This window comes from Myxine glutinosa, chromosome 8 (genome assembly GCF_964187855.1).
Source record: "Myxine glutinosa chromosome 8, kmMyxGlut1.1, whole genome shotgun sequence".
NCBI classification, from domain to species: Eukaryota; Metazoa; Chordata; class Myxini; order Myxiniformes; family Myxinidae; genus Myxine; species Myxine glutinosa.
Window position 1 is genome coordinate 123,820,373 of NC_136268.1, and position 25,958 is coordinate 123,846,330.

At 40.3% G+C, this 25,958-nt stretch overlaps 1 protein-coding gene across 1 annotated transcript in view; it reads right to left on the reverse strand.

Annotated features, from left to right (window-relative positions):
- Positions 1 to 25,958, reverse strand: part of LOC137433184 (CUB and sushi domain-containing protein 3-like) — a 1,533,363-nt gene that overhangs the window by 356,896 nt on the left and 1,150,509 nt on the right. Inside the window, exons 42-43 of the mRNA XM_078783994.1 lie at positions 22,270 to 22,388; positions 16,411 to 16,480 (exon numbers count right to left, since the gene is read on the reverse strand). Of these exons, the coding sequence (XP_078640120.1) occupies positions 16,411 to 16,480; positions 22,270 to 22,388 (189 nt within the window). The remainder of the gene's footprint in view (positions 1 to 16,410; positions 16,481 to 22,269; positions 22,389 to 25,958) is intronic.

Genomic DNA, 25,958 nt, shown 5'->3' on the forward strand with positions numbered 1-25,958 from the left:
GGATGACAGTTTACAGCTGGGTCGAGATTCGAGCCCAAGCATCGATGTGAGCGGGCATATCTCTAGGCAATCCTGATAGGCAATTTAGAGGGGGTAATGTTACGTGCTTGGGCATGTTGCATTGTATCGTGTGATACGCTTTTATAATTAATTATACATTAAGGTGTGCAACTCTCGGAAATTATACATTATAAACTACTTATGTGTGTAGGGACTTCCCAGGGTTAAACACAGAGATACCAAGGGGGAATGAAACTTATAATTGTTGCCACATTTTTGGATTAATTATAAAGCTGGCACATGACGTTATTTATTACTTTGCATCTTATGCCACCGTCCTCTCCATAAAAAACTGCTCATTCAGCAATGGGACTTTCAATTTGGCCACATTAATGAGAATCATTTGTTTTGGTACAGCTGTGAACAATCGCTCCAGGCAAGACTCCTTGGACAATTTTGGAAATATGAAGAATCCAATCTCAATGCAAACTTGTGGACATGGTTAGCCAACTTGCTGCTCTCCAAAAGTAGGGAAACAAAATGACACATTCAACTCCCACTCCTGCCATGGGAGAAGGAGTACTGTTCTGATCTTGACCCCCATGTGATATTCGTCGTGTGCAGGTACATTGTTAAGAAACCAGTAAAAACTGGCCGTAGCTGGAGGAAGGAACAAAATATTGGAACAATAACAGCACAAGTCAATGAGATCATTGAGGCTGGAACTCCTGGAAGTCATGAGCATGAGGAAGCATGGCTGTGACAATATCCGGGAAATACTGAGCATGACGAGCTGCTTCAACTCCATGCCTATGGGGCAACGACAACCACACATCCATGCTCCTGCATGCCTGTCATTGCCTTGCACCTGGTATTTTGGATATATTGTATTGGATAAATTGTGAGCCATCTTTCCCCTCATACTCTCCACTTAAATGGAATTCAGTCAACATCCGCAACATGCAGACGTTGCGGCCAAGAGCTAAAAAAAACAACAACAAAGAACAGGGCTCTGAAAGTCCATCTCATTTTGCCATTGTCAACGTCATTTATGTTCTCTGTGTTTAAAAACATCCACACAGTTATCTCCTAGATACTGGCTCCATCACTTGCTCTTTCTACATGAATTGACATATGTGGGGAAATTACATGCTCAGACCAGGAATCAAACCCAGGTCCTCTGGTGAATCGTACCAGTGCCCTGCCATCTCAGCGATCTGGGAAACCTTGACCAAGCATGCAAATTTCTCACAAAGAATTGCCTGTCACTGATTCCAGGGCACTCACTGCCTACCATAGGAGCACCAAAGGCCTGCTCACGAGAGGGTTCTGTAATTTTCTGGGCATGTAATTTTCCCACATACGCCAATTAATTAATTATAATCCAGTTCATTTATTTAATTGTCTCTCTACATTTGTGGTAGAAAGTTGTGCATTTCACTAGGCACCTTAATGATCACTATTGCAAGGGTATAATCTGCTCAGCTCTTCTTGTGATCAGATTGCAGCGAGTGCGGCATTTGGGATATCAGGGGCATGGCATACCTTTCTCACAGCGTAAATTGATCATACTGTATGAGATCATTCCACACACTCGGCTGATTAAAGTATTGACAATCAATATTCATTGTAATCCGAAAATATTTGTTGCTATATTTAATGTGCTGTTTTGCTTTGATTGAGTGGAATGGGTAATGATGGACTTCTGGTTCCCGTAGGGAAGCATTAATAGTGCTGCAAACGAGACGCGCAAAAGATCGTGGAGTGCAACCGGTGGTACCAAAAGCTGCCATACATATTTTTGTGATCAGTGGGGTCCCAGGAGTGAGGAAATGCATGCTGCCACCCTGGCATGTGAGTGCATCATTACAGATTTGCATAAGTCCAAGATTGACCTCGCAATGTCTCATCTCACTGGGTTTTCACTATTTTGGCCATAGATTCTGCTTCTAATCAACATTTTTGACAACAACAACAACAAGACTCGAATGTTTTATTATGCAAGAATGCATGTGCATAAATCTGGAACACAAATGGAGAATGCCTCATTTGCATAAATCCAATATGGCTGCCAACTTGACCTGCTTTTCACTATTTTGGCCAAAGTTCTGCTTTTAATAAAAATGTTTGAGTGATTCCAATGGCTATTAGGTTTTATTTTGTGTATACCATATATTTAGCTGCGTCTGGAACACAAAGGAAGAAATAAGAAAATAACGAAGAAACATCATATTTCAGCTCTGCTGAAATAATAACTCCTTAGATATGTTCATATCTGGTTTATACTGTGATCATCTACCAGACAATGTCTCTCTCCATCTAATATCCTCTTTATCTTTATTTATTATATATATAATATCTAAAATGGTCATTTGGTATCAAAATCGAAGTTTTAAAAAGGCATATGAAGTATATAAAGTGAAGCAGCGTATATAATGTATTGTTACGTTTGTGGGAATGTCGGTCATTTGGGAGTCGTGTTGTTTGGGGTGTGTTGCATAGGGGTGCCAGTTTGGTTGTGGTTCCCAAAATAGGACCTTTTCTTATATATTTTTCCTTTTTCTTAAAGTTTACCCCATACCCACTCCCTTTACGCCACGTGATTTTGACTGTTGGTGGTGTTGCACAAAAACAGCTTTGGGAAGGATTCAACCCTTTTTCTATAAAGCAAGAAAGTACAGGAAAAGGATAGAGAGGAAGAAGAAGAGTGGCTCTTGGCAGGGTGGTGAAAACGTGATACTTGCTTCGGTGAGCTTGTTGGTGTGAGAGACTCGACCACTACGAACTTTCTGAAGGACTCATTGTGCATGAAGGAGGTGGACAAAAAGGAAGAGAGCGCATTGTGTGGAAAAAGGCGCTTCTTTGGGGTTGTATAAAAGCGATCCATGCTTCATGCTGTGAATGGGCTCGGCGTGTGCTATATCAAGGAATTGACCTCGATGACTTCCTGAGGGATTTGCTGTGTTGTATGAAGGAGGTTGATGAAAGGAGAAAGGGATTGCAGAACGTTGATGAACCTTGGTTCCCGCCAAGCCCGCTCTGATGAACGTTGATGAAGTTGCTCTTCAAACAGGCCTGAACCCCATTCCATCCCCATCCTCAAATCACATTTTATTTAAATTCCCTGCGACTATTATTTTATTACTTTGCTTCCCTTCCCTTCCCTGGGTTAGATAGTGTGTTGTGTGTGGATGTTGTGTCGGCCTTTCGTGTCGGTTGTATGTGGCCTGTGTTAATTGTTTCAGTCTGTCATTATAAATTAATTAAGTATGTCATACTTGTACTTATATGATTTGATTATTGTATCATTTTGCATTATTTGAAGTAAATTGATTGTATTTCATTTTGATTGACCTTTTACAGATCAGGTTGCAAGCTCCCCTGAGCTGCCAGTGTGGCAGTTTAAACTCCTTGCACTAAACCAAAAATTCAAGCTTCTAAAAACCACTCGGCCAGCTTGCGGGCCTCGGCCCGACAGGTTGGGGATAGGACTTAGGGTCACTGACATTAGTCACCCTATTGGTTCACGAGTTATCAAACAGAGTGACCACTATATTCATCATGTGTGTGTATCTGCCTGTGTGTCTGTCTGTCTGTCTGTCTGTCCACAGCATAACTACCCAATGATATCATCCGATCTTGATGAAACTTGGGTTGGAGGTTGATATCATGATCTAGTTGTGTCCTGCCTCGAGTGGGCGTATTGCGCCCATCGTGGGCGGAGCGATGCCCGAAAAAGATGTCTTTTTAGGGGGTAATCGAGTTCAAGCTACATCTTCTCTGAGGGGTTTGGTGGAATCTGACAGGGGTTTTGGTGTTTGGTTAGGCCAATGTCATGTGTCTAGCCCCACGGAGCTCGATTTTTCATTTTCGCCCCAAGGACAAGGTCACAAGGTCACAAAATTTAGAAAAGTCGATTTTTGATGGTTTTATTACATTGTTCGCTTCCTGATGGGGTGAAATGTCGTACATGTTCTTATATTATCACATACATCATGAAATACAAGTTTTCCAACAAATTTCACAATCTTCGACCTTTGAAGGTCACAAAGGTCAAAGTTTCAAAGTTGTCGGAATCGAACCGAATTTTCGATATTGTGTAGCTAACTAACCTCATAACCGATTATACATTATTTTCTATCTCATTTCAAGGTCAGTAACCTTCGTTTTGACATTTCCGGGCCTGGCCTGTCCGGGCCTGTTTCGGTTATAGTCCGTCTTTGCCATTGAATACCGCTCGCTCGTGAACCATCGTCGTCTCCTGACTTGTAACACACTTAGTTGGGAGTGACGTTTGGGACTCAGGTCCTCATAATAACGGTCTTTATAATATTTTACAATGTATTGGTACTGTCAGGGAATAAATATTCATATTGACAGTATTGCTAGAATATATATATCTCAATGTGATCGTGTGTAAAGTAGTATATGTTTTACTTTACGAATGAGTAAAGAGCATAGAACTAACAGGTGGTCAGGAGAGTTAACACCAGTAAAGTTGCTAAACCGAGTCTCTTGAAGTTTCTGAAGTAGAACAGCAGTAAAATTTATTATTCTACAATTGGTGGCCAGTAAGGGAGTCAACTCCACAGAACAAGGTAAGCTTTTGTTTGTTATCTGTGTAGTCTGATGTTAATCTGCGCAAAATAGTTCAGTGTTTGAGTTTTGTGTATGTTTGTTGATATGTGGAAGAGGAAAAAATCACGAGGCCTTTAACAGGTTTCAGAAATCATGACAATTTTTTTTCTCTTTTTCTTCCAAAATTTATGTATACGCATTTTTCAGGAATGGTGCCATGGACCGTCACAAATATCCTCTAAAGCCTTTTGTCTTTAGAAAAGGTGCTGTGCTTTCATGAAGAACCACTGATATCGTATATACTGTATAATTATTGTACGATTAAAAAAAAAAAAAAAAAAATTTCAGAAGTCATGACGATAAAACATTTAAAAAAAAAATAATAATAATAATAAAATGTTTTTTTTTGTTTTTTTCTGTAATTTGAATTTTTTTTCGGTACATTCTACGAGTGCAAAGAGCCACTAACGAATCCCGGGACGTTAGCGAAAACGGTGCTGCATTCGTCCAGTCATGCAAATATTTTGTGTATGAATATGCTTTTTGTGTATTCATTTGATTTCATACGTGATTCCAGTCCAATGGTCTGCGTCACATATCTGCCCATTCCTTTTGTATGATGATTCAAATTTGCTGGGTTCCTACGGTTGAGACTTATATAATATTTTTCCTGTGGTGAGCCTCTTCTTTGATGTGGTCACGAGGGACGAGTCGATATGCTCTCGCACAAGTTGAACAGCGATTTTAAAAAAAAAAAAAAAATTTTTTTTAAAGCGATTAAAGCGATTTTTTAAAGCGATTTTTAAAGCGATTAAAGCGATTTTTTAAAGCGATTTTAAAGCGATTTTTAAAGCGATTTAAAAAAAAAAAACAAAAAAAAAAACGATTATCTGAGGATTTTTAAATAATTAGCGATTTTTGTACAAAAAAACTGCATTTTATACAGTATACAGTGTTAAGGGAAAATCGACTGGATTCGATTTTCAAACATGAATTCCCGGTGCTACAAAAGTGAGTTTAGCATTGTCATAAAGGTTTTCCGTGTCATCTCCAAGTAAGACACTGATGCCGGTAATTGTATCCTGCCACTGGAATGCGTGCAGGCAGGTCACCCATGGCAACCGTTTGGTGTTGTGTTCTGGGCCCTAGCCCACACTTCTTCCATATGGGATCAGAAACGATTTTTTAAAATGTAATTTATTGATATAAGATACTATGACATTTGGCAAGGCAATTAAATGGAGGGAAACCAATGATGAAATATATTGTGATCTGTTTATACATGAATGAATTTACATGTACATGAATTTGTTGACCCCAACCCAATCCTAACCCTAACTTCATTCTACCATTATCCACCCCCTCCAAATCATGTTATATTACTGATTGTATGAGGCATGTATAGGATTGTTGATCCCATATCCCATTGGATCCCATGTTGATTTAGCATATCACCTCATTATGTGGCTTTATGTGTTTTTGTGTGTGTGGGTATGTGTTTTTCATTCTCATTTTTTAAATTTCTCCCTCTCCCTAAAAAATATGGCCCCATAGTGTTAAAGTGATGAGTGCCATGATACCACACAGTTGGAATGGTTAAATAATACACAGATGAGTGTAATGGCTTGCACAGAAGTTCGAGAGGGAGACAGTATTTACCATATAATCTCTCACAGCCTTGTAAGGGAGTCATGAGTGCGGCCAATGATACACAGCTATCTTTAGGTTAACTGAACAATGAGTGTCGTATTTCGCATAGTATTAATACCCCTAAGGGAGCCCCGACCCCCCCCCCCCCAGCCTCATTCCTCCCTTGTTTGCTTTCTCCTCTTTCAGTGCATCTTGCCCCTCCTCACACTCCCTTGGCCCACTTTTTTTTACTCCTCTTTTGCTTCTTCTTTTACCTGTTTTCACCTTTCATAGTTCTCATTGTTTTCTCTCATTGTTGATGAGATTCATCATTGTCATCATGATTGTCATATTTTGATTATTGATGTTCATTCTCAAATTTTGTTAATGATAACTGTTTCATTGTTGATTATACCACGTGGATGTGTTGATACAGGAAATGTTTGTCTTCTGCAATGGATGATTATGGTATGACTATGATTATGAATTGCCATTCATTGGTACACATTTCAGGAATCTTACACCATTTTAATTGTCAAGAACTTTGAGTGTCTTTCAAAGTGAGACATGGTGGGTGACACATGACATGTGACATCACATGACGTGTGACATGTGACACGTGTGACATGTGGCACGTGACATGTGCGACATTGCCCAATGAACTGGTTCATATCTGTCTGATCAATTTGGTTGATTGTCTCACAAATGAAGGGTTGAGTTGCCTTCAGTGGTTGTTAAACTTTAATTTGTGATATGATGACCACACAGGATTGAAAAAATATGTCAGATATGATCCAGAGGCAGAACGGTGATTTGTCAACTGACGGCAGATATGGGTCAAACGGTGACCATGGACCGACGATCATATTTCCCCGTCAGTAGATGGAACTGTTTTGGCAACATTGGGAAAAGGTTTAGGTATAGAGTAATGTTGATCCCATATCATAGTTCAGTATCAGACATGGGTTTCAATTCAGTATCAGACTGATAAATGTGAATTTTGCTATTTTGATATTTGATATTTTGATATTTTCAATGATAATTTCAATGATGATTTTGATATTTGCATTTTGATATTATCATTTATGATATTTTATTATGTATTATTATTAGGATTTTATTGATTAATGTTGGTGAATTGATTGAAATTGCATATTTGAATTGATTCTGATTCTGATCCGATTGATCTGATTGATTTTGATCTGATTAATTAAATCTGATCTGATTTTAATTTAAATTTAATTTAATCAAGTCAATTGATGGATGAATAAAAAGTGCGGTCTCAAGAAAGAAGCTTTGAGACATTTGCGAAACATCAATGTGCAGACAACCTTGGACGATGAGCGAGGTGGTGAGTCTAGTAGTTATTTGTTATATTATATGTGGTTATTTTGTTTGATCCCCCTCAACAGGACTTACTGATCCACTTGACCCAACTACAGCACCGATCAGTGCGATTGGGGTGTGGGAACAGGGAGACTCTCTGGCAATCACTTGAAGTCATCAATTGCAAAGGTGGAGAGACACTTCCTGGACGATTACGGAGTCGAGCTTATAGGAAATAAGCTAGGAAATTGACAGGGGGTACAAGTGTAATTTAAAGTGTAGTCTTGGTAGTTATCTGGTACATTGAGTAAATACTGAGTGTTATTCATATACAGGCAGAATGGGGAATGCAGCTTGTAAGAATACACAAGGACAACCAGATATTCCAAAAAAAAAAGGTACTTGTGCATATTATATGTACGACCGATATGGTGAAGAGGCTATTAGTGAGGTTGAAAATTGGTATTTGTGGACAAAGGGACATGATAAGGAGTTTCCAAGAGATGGTACATTTGAGCGAAGTCGATTGGAGAGATTAGGACAAGAATTGAAAGCCAGGAAGCAACATAATTTAACAGTAGACTGGCTTGCATTCCATTATTGGGATATGGAATCCATGAATAGGGCACAGCAAGGACGTATATTGGACCTAGAACTTAAAATAAAAACGATGCAGGATACATTAGAGGACATAAATGCACAACTGCCCTCGAACATAGGAATAAAAGTGACAGTTGTCCCATCTGATTCCCATTTGTCTCCCCAAAAAGGACGGTACAGAGAATTTTTTCGTGTTTCAGGAGAGAACCAGAGATTGCAGTGGCAACTCAGGGATCTGGAGATGCAGCCCAGAAATACAAGTGAACAGGTGGGCAGCTCAGGCAATGATAGAAACCGATGTTACAAGTGTGGAAATATGGGACACTGGAAACGACGTTGTCCATATTCAAATAGGAAGACTAGTTCATAGGACAAACCAGGATCAAGGGTACCAGTGCTTACTGGTACCTCAGATAACGATTAGGCCTTCATTGCTGCAGATCCCAAATGCCAACAGACCAACATGAATAATTGTTCCTGCTTCTTGTCTCAAAAATTTTTTTGGAGCAAGAATGAATTTTACTTTTGCTTATTAGCGGATTAATAATTAATTGATTAAATGCCAAAATTGGATTTTTTTTGGAACATGAATTAAAAGATCCAGAATTAGAGTTCATTCTGGCAGCCTCATATTTGCCAATTATAAATGTCGTTTTAGGGAGTATTTTGGGCGAAACAATTTTTACAACAAAACAATTACTAAAGTGTGGAACATTGCTTTGCAAAATTTTTTGGAAACCAAGTGACGAGCGTCACATGATCAGCAGGTGGGCATTTTGGACTATTTTTTTTGCATGCTGATAGGTCAGTGGTCGACTGACATGTAAATAGATGTATTGTAAAATTTGGATAAATTATTGTGGGACCAAAAAGGGTAATTTCAATGTGACATTATAGGGGTTTTCTAAAAAATAAACCTTTTGTCTATTTGTGTATTAGCGTTTCTAAAATTAAAGGATAAATTTTACGAAATTGAAATGCAATTGACACCCATCTTGATCTGTTAATGATGGTTCAAATGCAAACAAATATACATAATGCTTGGGTTTGTGTATGTTTGTGTGTCAATGTTTTTTTTGTTTTGTGTGTCAATCTTATAAGAATAGCCAGAAAATTCGTAAAATAAAATAGGAATATAATTTGATTATGAACATTATCTCTTTTGTCAAGGGCGATGGAATATACGGATGTGATGTGCTAGGTTATGAGCGGCCATTAATTAATAGTAGAATTGTGAGTAATTTTGGGATTCCATTTTTGATAGAATTTATATGAGAATAACAGCTATTTATGGATAGGAGCTTCATAAACAAAATAAGTACAAAATTAGCCAAATTTGGAAGTGGTCTTACATTGACTTTCCAGAGTACTCTGCTCATGGATTTTTACATATATAAACTTGACCTTTATCAGCATATAAATTGTGCTGTATGTATGGATGTGTCTTAGGCATATACGATATGGGCAGATAGTAAAGACAATTTTGTTGAATTGAACTATTGTGAGTTTTACAACGAAATGCATTGTGAATCTTAAAACCAAGGGGCAGACGTGAACGAGCTGTTATGTTTTTTTTACACTCAGAACACGATGTTACGTGTACCTGCAACATATTTTGTTAATCTGCCACACCTATATTGGCATACTGGTGTTAGTAGTATTCACTAAGTTGCATCGAAATGGATGAGCAACAGTTAAAGGGGGTATACAACCACTTATTTGGATATTTTCTACAAAAGTAGGGGTTTCAATAAGTGGTAGCTGTACGCACGGGATTTATCAAATTAAGTTATGCAGTTTAAACAAAGTTACTGGTAAACAGAAGGGAAATGGATAGTAAATAAATTCTTCAATGCTGGGTAAATTTAATGAGATATTACAAAGACTTATAAGAGCTACTGTTCTTCCTTATAGCAGTGGGAAAAGAGAGAATTAGAACCAAATGAATCTATAAATGAATGTGATAGGGATAATATCCTCAATTTGTGTTAGCCACTTTTGCGGCCATTTAGGCCAAACACATTGAGAGAAAATTGTCATTCAATACGTAATTTACACATGGCTATTTGTAAAAGGGAAGTTGTTGCGATGGGAAACATTTCTGAAGGTTTATTAAAGTGTTATAATATGACATGTGTCAAGGCAAACTATTGGATGGGAAAATTAGATCTGGTTATAGAATGAATTTGCTGACCCTTTGAAGTTAATTCTTTGAAATTGATTGTTTTACTAGTATTTTGAGTTCACATTGGACATAGTTTGGTAGAGCTTTGTTAAAACCTATGGTTGTGGTATTTTGGAACGAATTCACAGATCATAGGAAGTTGATAACAATAGAAACAAATATGGACCCCGGGAGATAGGGGCATCTGGATAAGGCAAATAATCAGATTTATGTTATATATTAAGGGATTTTTCTTTAGTCACATTTTAAGAAGTTTGTTAGTTTGGTATATAATGTTGAATGTCATTGACATAAATGAGGGCATAACAACTTGTTGTGCACTATGTCCGTTTTACAAGATCGATGAACTCATATCACCACAAGTAACACTGTTAAAGAAAAACAAAAAGCGGGGAGGACTATGCTAATAACACATTAGGCATAGTTTGCTTGTTTGCAAGAATTGTTGGGAATTAGATATTCCTGTTTGTGATTTAAATCATATATAATCATTATTAATGCATTTATTTTCTTTGAGTTGAGTTACAACACCTGCATGTGTTTAATTTTTGAATTATATGAACCTGAAAGCAATTGTGGATGCTATTCTTAGTTTTAGTAGTGTAAAACACATGTCTGATTTGAATATTATTCGTGTGGAGTTGTTATAAAATATAGTGATTTCATGTTACAATGTACCCCATCTGATTCAATCTGTGTGGAGAGCAGATATAAATGTGGCTAAGTAAAGGAAAGACAAGACCACATCCCAAATGGAGTGATAACGACATCTGGGAAGAAGTTTGAAAAAGGAAAATTTGTGAAAATGAAGTTAATCTTGGCATACACCCTCTTTCTCAAAGAATGATGAAGAAATGCTCCTTTGGAAGATGGATGTTTACCTTCACCAAGGGAAAATTATGTGACCATTTGTCTGGGTCACACTGCAACATATGGAAAAGGGCGATCACTTACTTGTGTTCAAATACCTCGAACATTCATCACATCAGCAATTGCAGGACGACGACATTTTACCTGCAACGTCTACGGGATACGGCGACGTGTGTCATTACTTCACCAACTTCCGGGGAGCCAGCATGGAGCTGCAAGCGAACGACTGCCTTTTCCTTCACAACAGCTGTGCACGATTCTGCTGTGGGCTCCTGGTATGGACCATGGGCAACTGAGTACCATGGTCCCAACATCATCATTGTGGATGCATCCGGCATCCCTGCTCCACATCTTGTTGACAAATCAACATCACATCAATACTTGCTCCATGCTCACGATGAGTGAGGAGGCAAGTCGACTACAACTGGATGGAGGCCTTGTTCAAATTTACTAGGGCTCACAGCAAGAGTGGCAAGGATGCTGCATGGAGAGCAGGGTCAGTCTTTGACTCTGCCCAGCTATCACAACAGCGGAAAATCCTATGCAAATAGTGAAGGTGTGATGAAGACAACAGGAGAAAATTGTTTTATGCTGAAATTCCAAACACAAGTGATCCGCCCCTTTTTTCAAACAAAGAAAGTCAATATTTGATTAAAGGCAAATATTTTGCCAAATGTTGCAGATGCTTTATTATTTTGATGAACTGAAATTATTGCGTTTTGGTGAAGGTGAAATGTTTTGTGATCTTTATGCAAATGAGTTGAATTGAATTATCAACATAGAAAGAGTCAATGAACAAGGAAATGTATTGTGATCAAAATTCTTCCAGAATGACGGTGTATGCCTTAGGAAATAGAATTACCAGATTAGTGTTTTGAATATTTAAATGTGGTAATGTTTAAATTAATGGTTAATATAAACATAAAATAAAAAAAACTGGGGATTGTCAGGGAATAAATATTCATATTGACAGTATTGCTAGAATATATATATCTCAATGTGATCGTGTGTAAAGTAGTATATGTTTTACTTTACGAATGAGTAAAGAGCATAGAACTAACAGGTGGTCAGGAGAGTTAATTTCAGACAAAATGTGTAATGCTCTTGGACCGCCACCTGTCTATAAAAAATAGCCTATGTTCAGTTCACTGCACACAGGCTGCAAATTCTTTCTCAGCAGGTCAGAGCATTTGACCTCTTGAACAGAAATAAGTACTAGCTGGCCAAGAGAGAGCCAAATAAGGTTTTGGATAAGGGAACCAGAAACACCCTGCATGCTCTGCAACATCAAAGGAGTTTGGGGCTTTAAAACCAGGAGAAAGTTGCGAGCAGAGAGCAGAGTGGACTGAAAAGAGTGGACGGGGAACAACTGGAGACTGGTCAACAACTGAACGAGCTTCAAAAGACCTACAGACCGAGCTTCAACCAAGACCTACCAAACAAGCTTCAACAAAGACTGGAACAAAGACTCATTAAAGATCTCGGCTTAGTATACAACAAATTCTCAAGTATACAACAAATTCTCAAAAGTGAATAAAACATTGATTTTGCTAAACCGAGTCTCTTGAAGTTTTAGTAACATAACACCAGTAATTGTTAATAATTCTCCAAGAGTACTATTATAATGTCGACAATAATATTCAACTACCTCAAAATCCCAAATTTGTCAACCACCCTGGGTTTCTTATGACTACCAGGATTTGAGAAAAGCTATATTTTGTCATCGATTTTGGTGTTTTACATGAATTTTTTTTTAAACTCCGGAGGGCTCCTAGGCTAACATTAATGAATAGGCCCTAAGGGAGCCTCATGCCAAATATTGTGCTTTTAAAAGACTCTAAAGACGTGTGTGAGTTTATGTGCTTTGTATAGTGCATCGCCCACATAAATTGCACTACAGTGCCACCAAACCTGAGTCACCAGGCCAAGAAGTTCTCTGAATCACTGTGTGATTGTTGTAAGAATGAACACTGGTTTTGCTTCATTTTGTTTTTGGAATTATTCAATCAGCTGAAGAATGACCTCATGTAGAACATGTCCTCTTAAGCAACCTTTCTGGTAGCTAAAATGTTTTAAGGATTGTAATAGGTTGAACAGCATTTTCTGGTAGCGGGCCTCAACTGCTACTAGATCACCATTTTAAACACCCAGTAATCTAGTTGAGAGTTCATGATCCTGTCTTTGCTCGGCTGCTCTTAAAACTTTGGAATACAAACTGGTAGAATCTGGTTTGTTGTCTCCAACAGATTCAACCATGTACCAAGTAGCAGTTCTTTTGGATTCATAACAGGCTCCATCACAGATGGAACAGTTCTCCTCAAAGTCAAATTCTGGGAAAGGGCTCTCAGATCTAGTCCAAGGTAAACTAATGCTACTGCTAGTACTACTATACCCATCACCCCCTGCACCATCACCACAAGGACCTGACATTCCTCTTTTTAACAAAGTTATTTTGATGCTTGTACTTGCTGGCAGATATGCTTCTGCATTGCCTGTGAAACCTGAGAAACATGACCATCGACAATGCTGTGCTCTCCAGAAAATATTTTTTTTCCCAATATCATATTGTCTTTGTCTGCATGCTGTAAACAGGGAGATTTGATATTTGCGGTGTTAGAGCAGGGAAATTGTCTATAAAAGTCGCTTTTCAAAATATGCACAACATCAAGTTTAAAACTCATTTTTGGATTTCTTTGCACAAAAATCTTGGAGTTTAATTCTGCTGTCATATCCATAGCTTTCTAATGCATGATATGTTCATGTTAACTTGCTAACCTGTAATGCAAAAAATACAAGCATAAGGACACAAAATAAAACATAATAGCCTTTGAAGTCACTCAAAAATGTTGATTCGAAGCAGAATTGTGGCCAAAATAGTGTAAAACAGGTCAAATTGGCAGCCATATTGGATTTATGCAAACAAGGCATTCTCCCTTTGTCTCCAGACTATCACGGCACTGACCAAAAGGGTATGCCCATTTGTCCCTTCACTCGTCGATTGGTTGTAGCACTAAGGTGAATACAATATTGGTGATTATGGTGCGGTATCTTGATCACATGTATTCCTCACCTCGTGTTACATCACTTCTCACAACAGTGGTTAACTATATAGACTGCTGAGACCCCTTCAACCATTGAATACCCTTTAAGACCCCGAAGACCCCCAAAAGACCCAGAGGACCCAAAAGTCACCAAGGACCTAAAAGACCTAGATGACCCAAAAGTCCCCGACGACCCAAAATATCCAGTAGACCCAAAAGACCCAAAAGTTACTGATGACCCAAAAGACCCAGCTACTACCAGTTGTTTATCTATTCAATGTGCCTCGTTATTTTAAAGCAATAAACAATGCAAATCATTGGAGTGACTCAGTGAATCATTGGAGTGGATTCTTCAGAATCATTGGAATCTCCTGCGATGAAGTTAAGTCCGAGGGCCTTCCACTCACTCACCGCAGGCAGGTTGGTGATCTTTCTGTCTTTTACCGACTCCTCTCCGGCCTTGCTCCCCCAGCTCTCTCTGTGCTCTGTCCCCCCCAATATTCCTTCAGGTCGCACAAGATCTGCCAGCAACCCTCTTATGGTTAAACTGCCAAAATCTAGGCTCTCTGCTCACCTTCACTCTTTCATTCCCCTTTTCTCCCACCTCTGGAACAAACTCCCCCACTCCCTTCAATCCCACTCCTCCCTCCAGGTCTTTAAAACAGCAGTTCACCACCATCTCTTATCTTCCCCCATCCAAAACCTTGATCTTTTCTACCCCCGCTAATTCACCCCAGATACACTTTTTTTTTTTTTTTTAATTCCAACTTCTTTCCTGGAAGTCCTTGCAGTGTTCATATGTTTTATACCTCTCCCACCTCCCCCAAGCCCTTCCCCTCCCACATTTCTCCCGATGTCCCTGCTCTCAAATGTTGTGTTTGTGTCCTTCCCCCTCTCTCCCCATCTAGTCTACCGGTCCCCTTGTTTTTTGTGTTTTATGTGTCGGTTTCACTTTTTGTGTGATTAATGTTGGCTCTTTCACGAGCCTTGATCTTGTATACAAAAAAAAAGAAAAAAAAAAGGAAAGAAGCCAAAATGTCTCTCGATGCATCATATGTTTACATATTCATGCATTGGCACAAACACTTGCATCAAAAACTAGAACAATGTGACTGTCGCCAATATGCCTCTGCATAGTCCCACAACCGGTAGATGCTCTGCATAGTCCCATCACTCTGCATATGTATGGGATCCTGTTTGTGAAGTTTTGTGTTGATCGGATAAGGTTCGTGTTTCTATCCAAGATGGCTGCCAAACCACGCGACCTATGACATCATCATTTTCAAACTATATGCAACAGTGCTGTTAGATGATATTTGTAAAATTTAGCATCGATTAGGTTGAGCGGTTTCAGATATAATTATTTAATATTTTCCTTCAATCCAATATGGATACCAAACCATGTGACCTATGATTTCATAAATGTAATATTTCAATACAAATGGGTCATAGATCATGTGCATGCAATTTCAGATTTTTAGGTTAAGGAATTCGATTAAAACATTTTTGGCTGGTATACCACTTCACCTATGATGTCATCGTTATCATGCTTTTATTCCCCAAATTTGACAATGTGCCAAGTTTCAAATTTTTCCATTCAGCGGTTTCCGAGAAATATTTTTTTAATTATTTGCTTTTAATCCAAGATGGATGCCATACCACGTGACCTATGACGTCACAATTATCATAAAACCATTCTGTATGGGTGTCACTCCTACCCTGAAAGTTTCGTCTCAATTGGACATATGGTTGCTGAGAAAAACGAGGTTTAGCCCGTACGGACGGACAGATGTACGTACGGAAGAACAACCTGAAAATATAAGGCCTCCGGCGACTTTGTCGGCAGAGGCATAAAAATAACTTTTCAAGTTCCCCTTTACCATCCCCAATGAGTTCAATGCTTCTTCACTATAATGCTGTAATGAGCCCCACAAATCAAACTATGACCAATACCCTGCTTTGATGCATGTTTTGATTGTCATGAAAACATTTTACCATCAGTGCTGAAAGCACCAAGGAATAAGATAGAGTCCTCAAGGTTCGTGAAAGAAAATATGAACGTTGGACAAAAAGTCATCTTGTATTTGAGATCATTCATAAAAGCAATAACAATGATAGAAATATCGATTACAAAAATGAAATAGTGCGTATTCATGACGAAGATAATGACAGGAGACGTACCTATGCAAAGAGGCGGAGGGGCATTCCAGCGCCGGACAGGTCCTGGCATGCACGTGATGTGGGATCGACCCTGGTGACAAGCAAAGTTAATGCCTAAGGCCATAATAACAATACAAAGAATATGCTGGTGATGTCTGACTATCTTTAACATCAAAACCAAGACATTTCCTCATTGCGATTCAATTGAAAGATAATAAAAAAGACAGAACAAGTTTTGATTTTATTTCAATTGAAACTCTTTGATGAGCCTCGACTATGTATACAAAAAAATAGAACAGTACTCAGGAGAGAGCACACCTCCACCAGGCTGAACAGTTTGTGTTTTGTAGCCCACTGATAGGCCGGATCTGTAACAATAACCTCAAGCAAAATCGAATTAGCTTGTTCTTTTCTCCTACCAAACTCATCCACCAAGTTTCATCCGAATGCGTCCAAAACTTTTTTGGATATCACGTTATATGTATAGTTTTTAGCTGTATCTCTCAACAGTGAAGAATCACTTGAAACAAACAACAACAACAACAACAACATGCATTTTAAGGCCATTTTCCCTGCTTTTCCCCATGACAATCTTCTCCATTTTTCCATATTTTCTGCATCTCTCCTTGTTAACCCCCTTGCCCGCATTTCTTCTTCCACCATCTTTAGCCAAGTCTTTCTCGGTCTTCCCCGTCCTCTACTTCCTTCTACATTCATTTCCATCACTCTTCTCAACCAGTCACTTTCATCCTTCCTCAACACATGACCAAACCATCTCAACCTGTTCCTCTTCACAGCATCAATCACAGGCTCTATTCCCATCATTTTTCGCAATTCATCATTTGGCTTCCTCTCTCTCAACGATACTCCGCACATCCACCGAACCATTCGCATTTCCACCCTTTCCAGCCTTCGTTGCTGCTCTACGTTCATTACCCATGTCTCGCTCCCATAAATCATAACACTTCTCACACATGCAGCAATGCAGCATACACCTTTCCCTTCAGCTTCAACGACACTCCCCTCCTCATCAGCACGCCACTCAGTTCCCAAAACTTCTTCCATGCACATCTCACTCTAGCAACAACTAGAAGAATCACTTGAAAGATGAAAAAAAACTCTAGTGCCCGTCTAAAAAAGATCCGGATCCCGATCTTTGCCAAAATTGAATCAATTCGTCATTTTTTCACTGACTATCTTTGACTTGACTTCACCCACATCCATCTATAATTTTTTCACCCACATCCATCTATAATTTTTTCAGATATCCTGCTCACAGACAGACAGACAGACTGGCAAACATCGGTGAAAACATCACCTCCATCCACCTTCGGTAATGAGTTTGGGGGTAATGAGTTTGGATTCCAGCACTCGTGTACGAACACAATGGCACCACAATGATGTTGAACAGCACAGGTGGAAATTGTGCAAACAATTTGACGGCAGTAGATATAGGAAGCATTGGGCGTTGAGATGCCAACCCGTCAGTGAACTGCCAACCTGAAGTACTACCATCATTTTAGATTCATTCAACCACCTTGCAATGAGCCCGATTTTTAAGTGATGTTGAAAATGATATAAAAAAGTGTCATTTGATACAAAACGACATCGATTAAATTGTCCGCAAAACTTCAAACGAAAAACGTATATGTTATTTATCGCAGGCCATCAATAATATGGGGAAACAGTCAATGGAAAACTGCACAGAATTTTCCATAAATTTCTCATGCGTTAGTCTAATAACAATGATGCATATGAAATAGCTTAGAACATAGGAAATGATCTTGGAGAGGCCTGATAATAAAATTTCACTTCGTATTAAACCTCTAAGGTCGATTAGGATTGCATTTCATTTATATATCGTGCATTGGAGTATTCCTTGTGGTCAAGGGCTTATATTCCGACCTCACATTATTGATAACTGTGGGGTCCAAAGCTCTGATTATCATCATCACTCAGGTAATGAGCACAGTCGAATATTCTCTCATGACAGACGAGTTAATGGCTTCTCAGGTTTTATGGCTTCATCTTGCCTTCTCCTTCCCGGACCAAAAAGGAAGGATGTGTTCATCCAGTAGCTTGAGACTTGTTAACCTTCCAAGTCCAGATTTTCCATTCACCACCACACCACTCCACTGGTGTGCTTTCATCAATTTGCTTTGGCTGATCGTGTGACAAATAAATTAACGATGTTACGTCATTGATGTAATGAAGATGATAGCTGAGGAAACATTGACTTTCAGGTACAGCATGAAGGAAATTCAAGATCAATGAGTTGTTTGCATGTGGTGCAAGTCCATCTACATCCACAAGGAGCTTTTAAATTGTTTCTGTAATAATATCATTATTATCGGGACAATGAAAAACATAATGATGAACATAAGGAAACCTCTCCAGGGTAAATTACTCCACAGTTAGATAACTCGATTATTAGCATATTCTGAATGCGACTACTGCCGTTGGATTGGGCACAATTGTTATTTCAGTGATGGTCTCTCAATGGATAGTAATATTAATATCATCATCAATAAGATGATTATTGCAAGTAATGGGTGTCCACAACCATATTTGACCATGCTGTGGATCTTCGGCAGAGGCCCTCACTTCTCTTTCTTCAGGCCTCAGTTTTTCACCCATATTCGCTTTTCAATTTATTTTCTCTACAACTGCTCGAAGATTTTTTAAAATATTTTTTGTATACAAGACCGAGGCTCGCGTAAGAGCTCACATCAATCACAAAAAAAACAAAAAATGGACACACAAAACATACAATAAAGGGAACGGGGGATAAGATGGGGAGAGAGGGAAGCACCAAGTACAACAGCAGAGAATGGGGACAACGGAAGATCCATGGGAGGGAGAGGGCTTGGGGGGAGGAGGCATGGGAAGGTGGAGAAGGGGGAGGGGAGCTGGAAAAGGTATAAAACACATGGACACTGCTATAACTTCCAGGAAAGAAAAAAGTCGGGATTTCAAAAAATAGTGGATCTGGGGTGAATTAACGGGAGTAGAAGAGATCAAGGTTTTGGATGGGGTAAGACAAGAGATGGTGGTGAACAGCTGTTTTAAAGATCTGGAGGGAGGAGTGGGATTGAAGAGAGTAAGGGAGTTTGTTCCAGAGGTGGGAGAAAAGAGGAATGAAACAGTGAAGGTGAGCAGAGAGTCTTGATTTTGGCAATTTCACCAGAAGAGGGTTACTGGCAGATCTTGTGCGACCTGTAGGAATATTTGGGAGACAGAGCACAGATAGAGCTGAGGGAGCTAGGCCAGAGAGGAGTCGGTAGAAGACAGAAAGACCACCTACCTCCCTGCGGTGAGTGAGTGATAGGCCCTCGGAGTTAGCTTCATCGCGGGAGATTCCAATGATTCTGAAAGCTTTGAATTCAACAGCGTGAAGACGAGCTATGTGTGAGGCAGGCGCACCAGCTCAGAGGGGAGATCAGTATTCCAGTGAGCTGCAGATGAAAGGTTTTTATGTGGTGAGGAGCTCAGGTGTGCCAAGGAAGGACTTCTCACGACGGAGGAAGCCCAGTCGACGACTGGCTTTGGAGGCCAGATTGGAAATGTGGTTTTCCCAGGAAATATCATGACAGATAGTGAGCCCAAAAGCTTGAGTGACAGAACTTCTTGGAGAGGATTGTTGAAAAAGTAGATGGGAGGGTTGTCCAGTCGGTCTTTTCGGAGAGACACAATAAGAGTGTGAGATTTGTCAGGATTGAAAGACATGGTTCACTTGTTGGACCAGTCTGTGATTTTCTCCAGGTCTGCAGAGAGTGAGGAGGCTGCAGACTGCCGATCTGAGGAATGAGGAATGGAGCAAGCAGAGAGTGGAGTCATCAGCAAAGAGATGGAGAGGATTTTCAAGAGAGTCAGAGAGATCGTTGATGAAGACCAGAAAAAGCTCAGGGCCCAGAACACTGCCTTGGGGGACTCCAGCCTGAACAGGAAGGGGAGATGAGAGAAACCCATTCAGGGCCACACGTTGACTACGACTAGAGAGGAAGTCCGCAAGCCATGCGTGGATATTTCCATGGATACCATAGGAGGAGAGTTTGGTGAGCAGATCGGGGTGCCAGACCGTATGGAAGGCACGTAATATGTCAAGGGAGACAGCTCTAATTTCCTGTTTGGCATTGAGAACCTCCATCCATTGTTGAGACAGCAGAAGCAGCATGTCCAGAGTAGAGTGACCTGGTCTGAAACCAAATTGATGATCAGAGATCAAGCCATTGGAGAAGAGGAAAGATTTGATATCTGAAGCAATGATGGATTCCATGACTTTGCTGATAATTGGGAGAAGGCTGATTGGTCTGTAGTTGCAAGGATTTGTTTTTGCACCTTTTTTGTGTAAAGCGGTGATGTTGGGTGATTTCCAAGCTGATAGCAGATGACCTTGAGCAAAAGAGAGGGTGAAGAGAACAGAGAGAGGGAGTGAAAGAGCGGCAGAGCAGGATTTTAAGACCCGTGGGCTGATGCCGTCTGGTCCAGTTGCAGAATCATAGTCTAGGATTGACAGAAACTTCTCCACCTTGTCAGGAGAGAAGGACACAGAGTCCAGGAGCGACTGGGTACAGCGGGTACAGAGAGGGATGGGGTTGGGACACAATATTTAGAGGCAAACACAGAGTTGAGGCATTCAGCCTTTTCACGTGCGGAGTCAGCTGTGTAGCCGTTTGAGGTAAGGGAGAGGGTGGAGGGGGAACAAACACCAGAAACAGATTTGACCAGATGCCACCAATATTTGGAAGAGGGAGACAGGTTTGAGAGTTCAGTCTTGAGAGTGGAGAGATATTGTTTCTTGGCTCTCCTGAGGGTGGACACACACTTGTTTCGGGCTTTGTGAAAGGAAATGAGATTTCCTTCCGTTGGATTTGCCATCCAGGAAGTGAAGGCAAGTTGTTTCAGGGCAACTGTCTCACCACAAGATTCCGTGTACCATGGATGGGAGGAAGTGTATGACAACTGAAGACGAGATGGGATAAATCTGTGCATGAGAGAGAGCGATTTACTTTAAACATGAAACTTTCAAATTTACATGAAACTTTCAACATAGGAGTGCCTACCTATGGAGAGGTTTTTAAACAAAGCAACATGATGATTGGATTGAAAATGCGGCCGGCGTTCCAAAAAGTCTGTTTTCTGCAGGCGTGGGTTGCATGGTGTTTCACGTATAAGGAATAAACTGACTCGACCGAACTAAAATAAAACAATCCGACTATAAACTGCCTCCCTGGTCCTTCAAAGTTTGGGTGCTTCACCATTATACTTCAATTTGAAAAGTACCGGTTTTTGTGTTGTGTTTGTTTGTGTGTTTGATGCCTATGCACTCCTAAACCACTGGGCAGAATGAGATGAAAACTTGTGGTTGTACTCGCAGGGTGCACGGGAGGGATATAGCTAGTTAAAAACAAAATTCATCTTCCCAGACATTCAGGATAGGGGAAGATTCTAATTATCTCAATGTAAGTATGTCGAGCATAACTTTGCTCCTGGTGGGAGTGGGTATTACAAGTCATCCTAAAATATACCAATTCTTGGGGAATTATCATCCGTAATTCTGGGGGAATTAACCGATCCATAAGGACTGGTTGTTCACTAGTATAGTGAACTATCCTTTTCAAGGAGACATTACAAAGGCCATTGTGTGACATTACCCTAGCTAAATTTGAAAGCAATTGAATTAAACCTAAATGGTACCAGCAAGATGCATGAATGTTTGACCTAAAAGGAGTACAGAGAATACCAACCCCCAAAAGAGTAGAATGTACACAATGATACTATACGTTTCAAAAGTGTAAAATTCAGTTCTGAGGAAGAGAAAAAAACACTTTCATAATATATTTATTATCTTTATTATTATTAATATTATTATTATTATACCTCCAATGTGAATCCTGGCTCACATTGGAAAGAAACAACGTCGTTGACCAGGAAACGGTTGCCATTGCGGTGCACTTCGTTTTGAGTTTCTGGCTCACGACATGAGGTCAGGCCCACAGCTAGGCAGGAAGGATGGAAGGCAAAAGGGGAGGGATTATTGTTTGATATTATAAATTTTAATCCATTGTCATGTTACTTCTGAGTGTACAAACAACTTGCAGTGGAGAAAATAAAGCACAAAAGCATAAATTGAAATGCAGGTCATTAACGAGTCAAATTGAACACTTCATTTCAGGTGAAAAGGTTATGAAAAGCTTTTTGATGATGTAAATCTGTACTTATCATGCCACATAATATGTAACATGACTATTTTAATGCAAGATTTAGGCTAATGGAAGAGTGAGGTCACAGAGGGTAAAAACACAACGTACGGATAGTGTGGTAGTGGAAGTGGAGCAATTGTTGCACAAAATAAACTGGGAATGAACGAACAGGAGAACTGGTTGGGTTAGGTCAGGTATAGCACGTAGAAAACATTGTGGGCAAGTATGGGAGGTCACATGAGATGGTGGTTCACCAAACACTTGAAATCCTCGAGGAAAGTGCGATTGAACTGCCTCCAGAAATCAGTTCCACAAATGGAAGATAAAAGCAGCAAAACAGTTGAGATGTGCTGTAAGACTGCATTTTTGGAGAGTTTTACCAGGATGGTACCTAGATGATTCTTCCAAAGCAACAGGATGGTTACTATACAACAACGGGGTTACTATACAACACAATGTAATTGTTAGATTTGCCAGGAATTAAAGGCATGCTACATGGTCAACCTAGCAGTTGAATGGGGTTACTATACAACACAATAGCAGATGAACGGGGTTACTATACAACACAATGGAATTTTTAGATTTGCCAGGAATTAAAGGCATGCTGCATTTGACTTGCAAGCCTCTAATCAATTCCAAATCAGCATAGAGTGATGCAGCTGCAGTTGAACAGGGTTACTATACAACACAATAGCAGTTGAACGAGGTTACTATACAACACAATGGAATTGTTAGATTTGCCAGGAATTAAAGGCATGCTATATTTGACTTGCAAGCATCTAATCAATTTCCAAATCAGCATGGAGTGATGCAGCTGCAGTTGAACAGGGTTACTATACAACACAATGTAAAATCATCAACAAAAATGGAAGAGAACGCTTTCCAGAGCATTGGAGAGGTCGTTCACATAGATGAGAACAAGAGTGGACCCAAGTCACTACCTTGTGGCACTTCAGTCTCTACTAGGTTTGAAAAGGGTTCCATGAAAGCAATAGATTGACAGTGTGAGTGAGGGAAGTCAGAAAGTCAGGTGTGAAGGCTTCCTTGTATGCCCCTGGCAGCGAGATTTAAAAGCAAAGCAGGATGCAGGACTGCGTCAAATGCCCAAGAAACATTCAGGGAAACGGATATGTCCTGAAGTCTTCTTTGAGATTTAGGCTGTCTGACCATTATTGAGAGAGAAACAGAAACATGTCCATAGCTGAGTGATTGGAATGGTGGTCGGAGATTGGGCTGTTTGAAAACAAAAAAAGACATGATGCATTAGGAAGAAAAGTTGAAAACGGTCCTGGGTAATTTTGAATAATAATTGTGTTATATCCACTGCTGCCACTCACTTGTTCAACAGGAAATGGTACGGACCCCAAACCTCTCATCCCCAGATATTTCTCATATTCCCATATTTCTAAGTCCAATTTGCATTCAGCAACAGAACAATTGCAATTAATCAACCTGAAATTGCCACTCTTTCTTCAAAATGCTGAAAATTATGTTTAAAAGACAATTTAAATGACAGACTTCAGGCTAGCAATGACAAGTTAAAAGTGTTTGGTCCTCATTGGTTAGATTGTTTGCAGTATGCCGTCCTGATGAGGACAAATAAGCCCGAAATCTGGATTGGTGGCTCTGCTCTCATGTTTAGCCAATGGGGACCAAATAATGAAATCTCTGTCTGTCGACAGAGTTGCCGGGCTAAGGCCTCAGTGACGGAGGTGACGCTTTTGTCGAGAACTTCGATCCACAAGAGATCTGGACAGTGCTTGTCACGCTGTCGTTGATTGCTAACTCCCCCGATCGCACCACACCCCCTGGTTTTAGTTTGCACTGGTGGGAACGATGGTCTGGGTGGCAGACAGGCTGTTGGTTCCTTGCGTGTTATGTGGTTTCTACCGTGTGAGACATAATCCATGCTCAACATTAAAGCGAGGAGGTGCCTTGATTCACATATACTGTGTGTGTGTGTGTGTGTGTGTATGTATATATATATATATATATATATATATATATTTATATATATGTATATATATATATTGTTGCGGACACGGTTTTTAGATGTTATATTGACCGAGCGGTGGTGTATTTAACCGCGTCCGAACAGTTACTCCCCGATTAGAACCCGATTCCAACCGAACGTTGACTAATCGCGCTACAGATATTCAATTGGGAAACCTCTAAAGCGACCGAAAGAGAAGAAGAGAGAAGAAAGACAGAGTTTGGAGGAAGAACAGATTTATTATACACACACAAGCAATATTTTAGAGCGACCAATATTATTTACAGCAATAGATGGAAAAGAGCAGTCACACAGTGCATTGTTAACTTATTCTATTTCATTTACTTAATCCCCAAGACAAACGAGTAGGACAGGACGTTCACACTCACACGATGGATATTGCAGGCAGGTAATGGCTCGAGGTTGATTGCTTGAGAGGAAGGCAAGGTCGGAGGCCGCAGCACCCCTCGCGGTTTTGGCGGGAAAACCTCCGTCGCGTATCCGCGGCCGTCACGCGCTGGCTCGGCACACCTGCTCCTCTTCCTGGGGTGGAGCCGTCTCCCTCCGTTCAGCGCGTCTCTCCAACGACAGGGGGGTATTGCAGGCAGGCAGGTAGGTAGGTAGGTAGGTAGGGCTTGCGGTGGATTGCGCTCCTCGTCCAGGTCATCCCCCAGCGTATCTCTCAAGGCCTCTCTCCAGTCATCTCTCATCTCCAGTCACCTCCCATCTGCACTGGTAAAGCAGTCCCCTGCAGTCGCTTTTATCACCTCCAGCGAAATCAAGCCGCCGACTCCGAGGGCGCGCCTACCGGGTCACTCACCGCGGTGTTGATTGGCTGTTAGGGCTGGTTCACTCCTTGCTTCTTATGACGAGGTGGAGACACGCCTTTCTTCCCCAACCTTACCTCGTGGCCAATGGTGGTTTGAAGAAAACCAGCCAAAATGCGGAAGGCAATTGGAAGGGAGGTTTTGGGGAAATTGGAAGGGCCTACGCTTATTTTGTTTGATACAATGCAAAGTCAATCTAGTGGAAAACACATACTTAGCCTACATGGAATAAGGAAATACACTATTTAAAAGATATATCGTGACCTGCGTGTATGTTCTATGAAATTAATTAGGAGGACGGCTGCGACCATTATTTACATTACCAGGATGTTACCATACCAAAACCATACTCTTCACATCCGTTACCCTTCCTCCAAAATTGTTACACTCCTCAAAACCCGTTACACTTCTCAAAACCCGTTACACTTCTCAAAATCGTTACACTGCACCCTCCTTTCTTCAGGCACGTCCTCGGGCCTACTAGACTTAACTGAGTGTGACATGTAGGTGTAATTCCCTCTACAATTAACCTGACCCTGAGTGTGA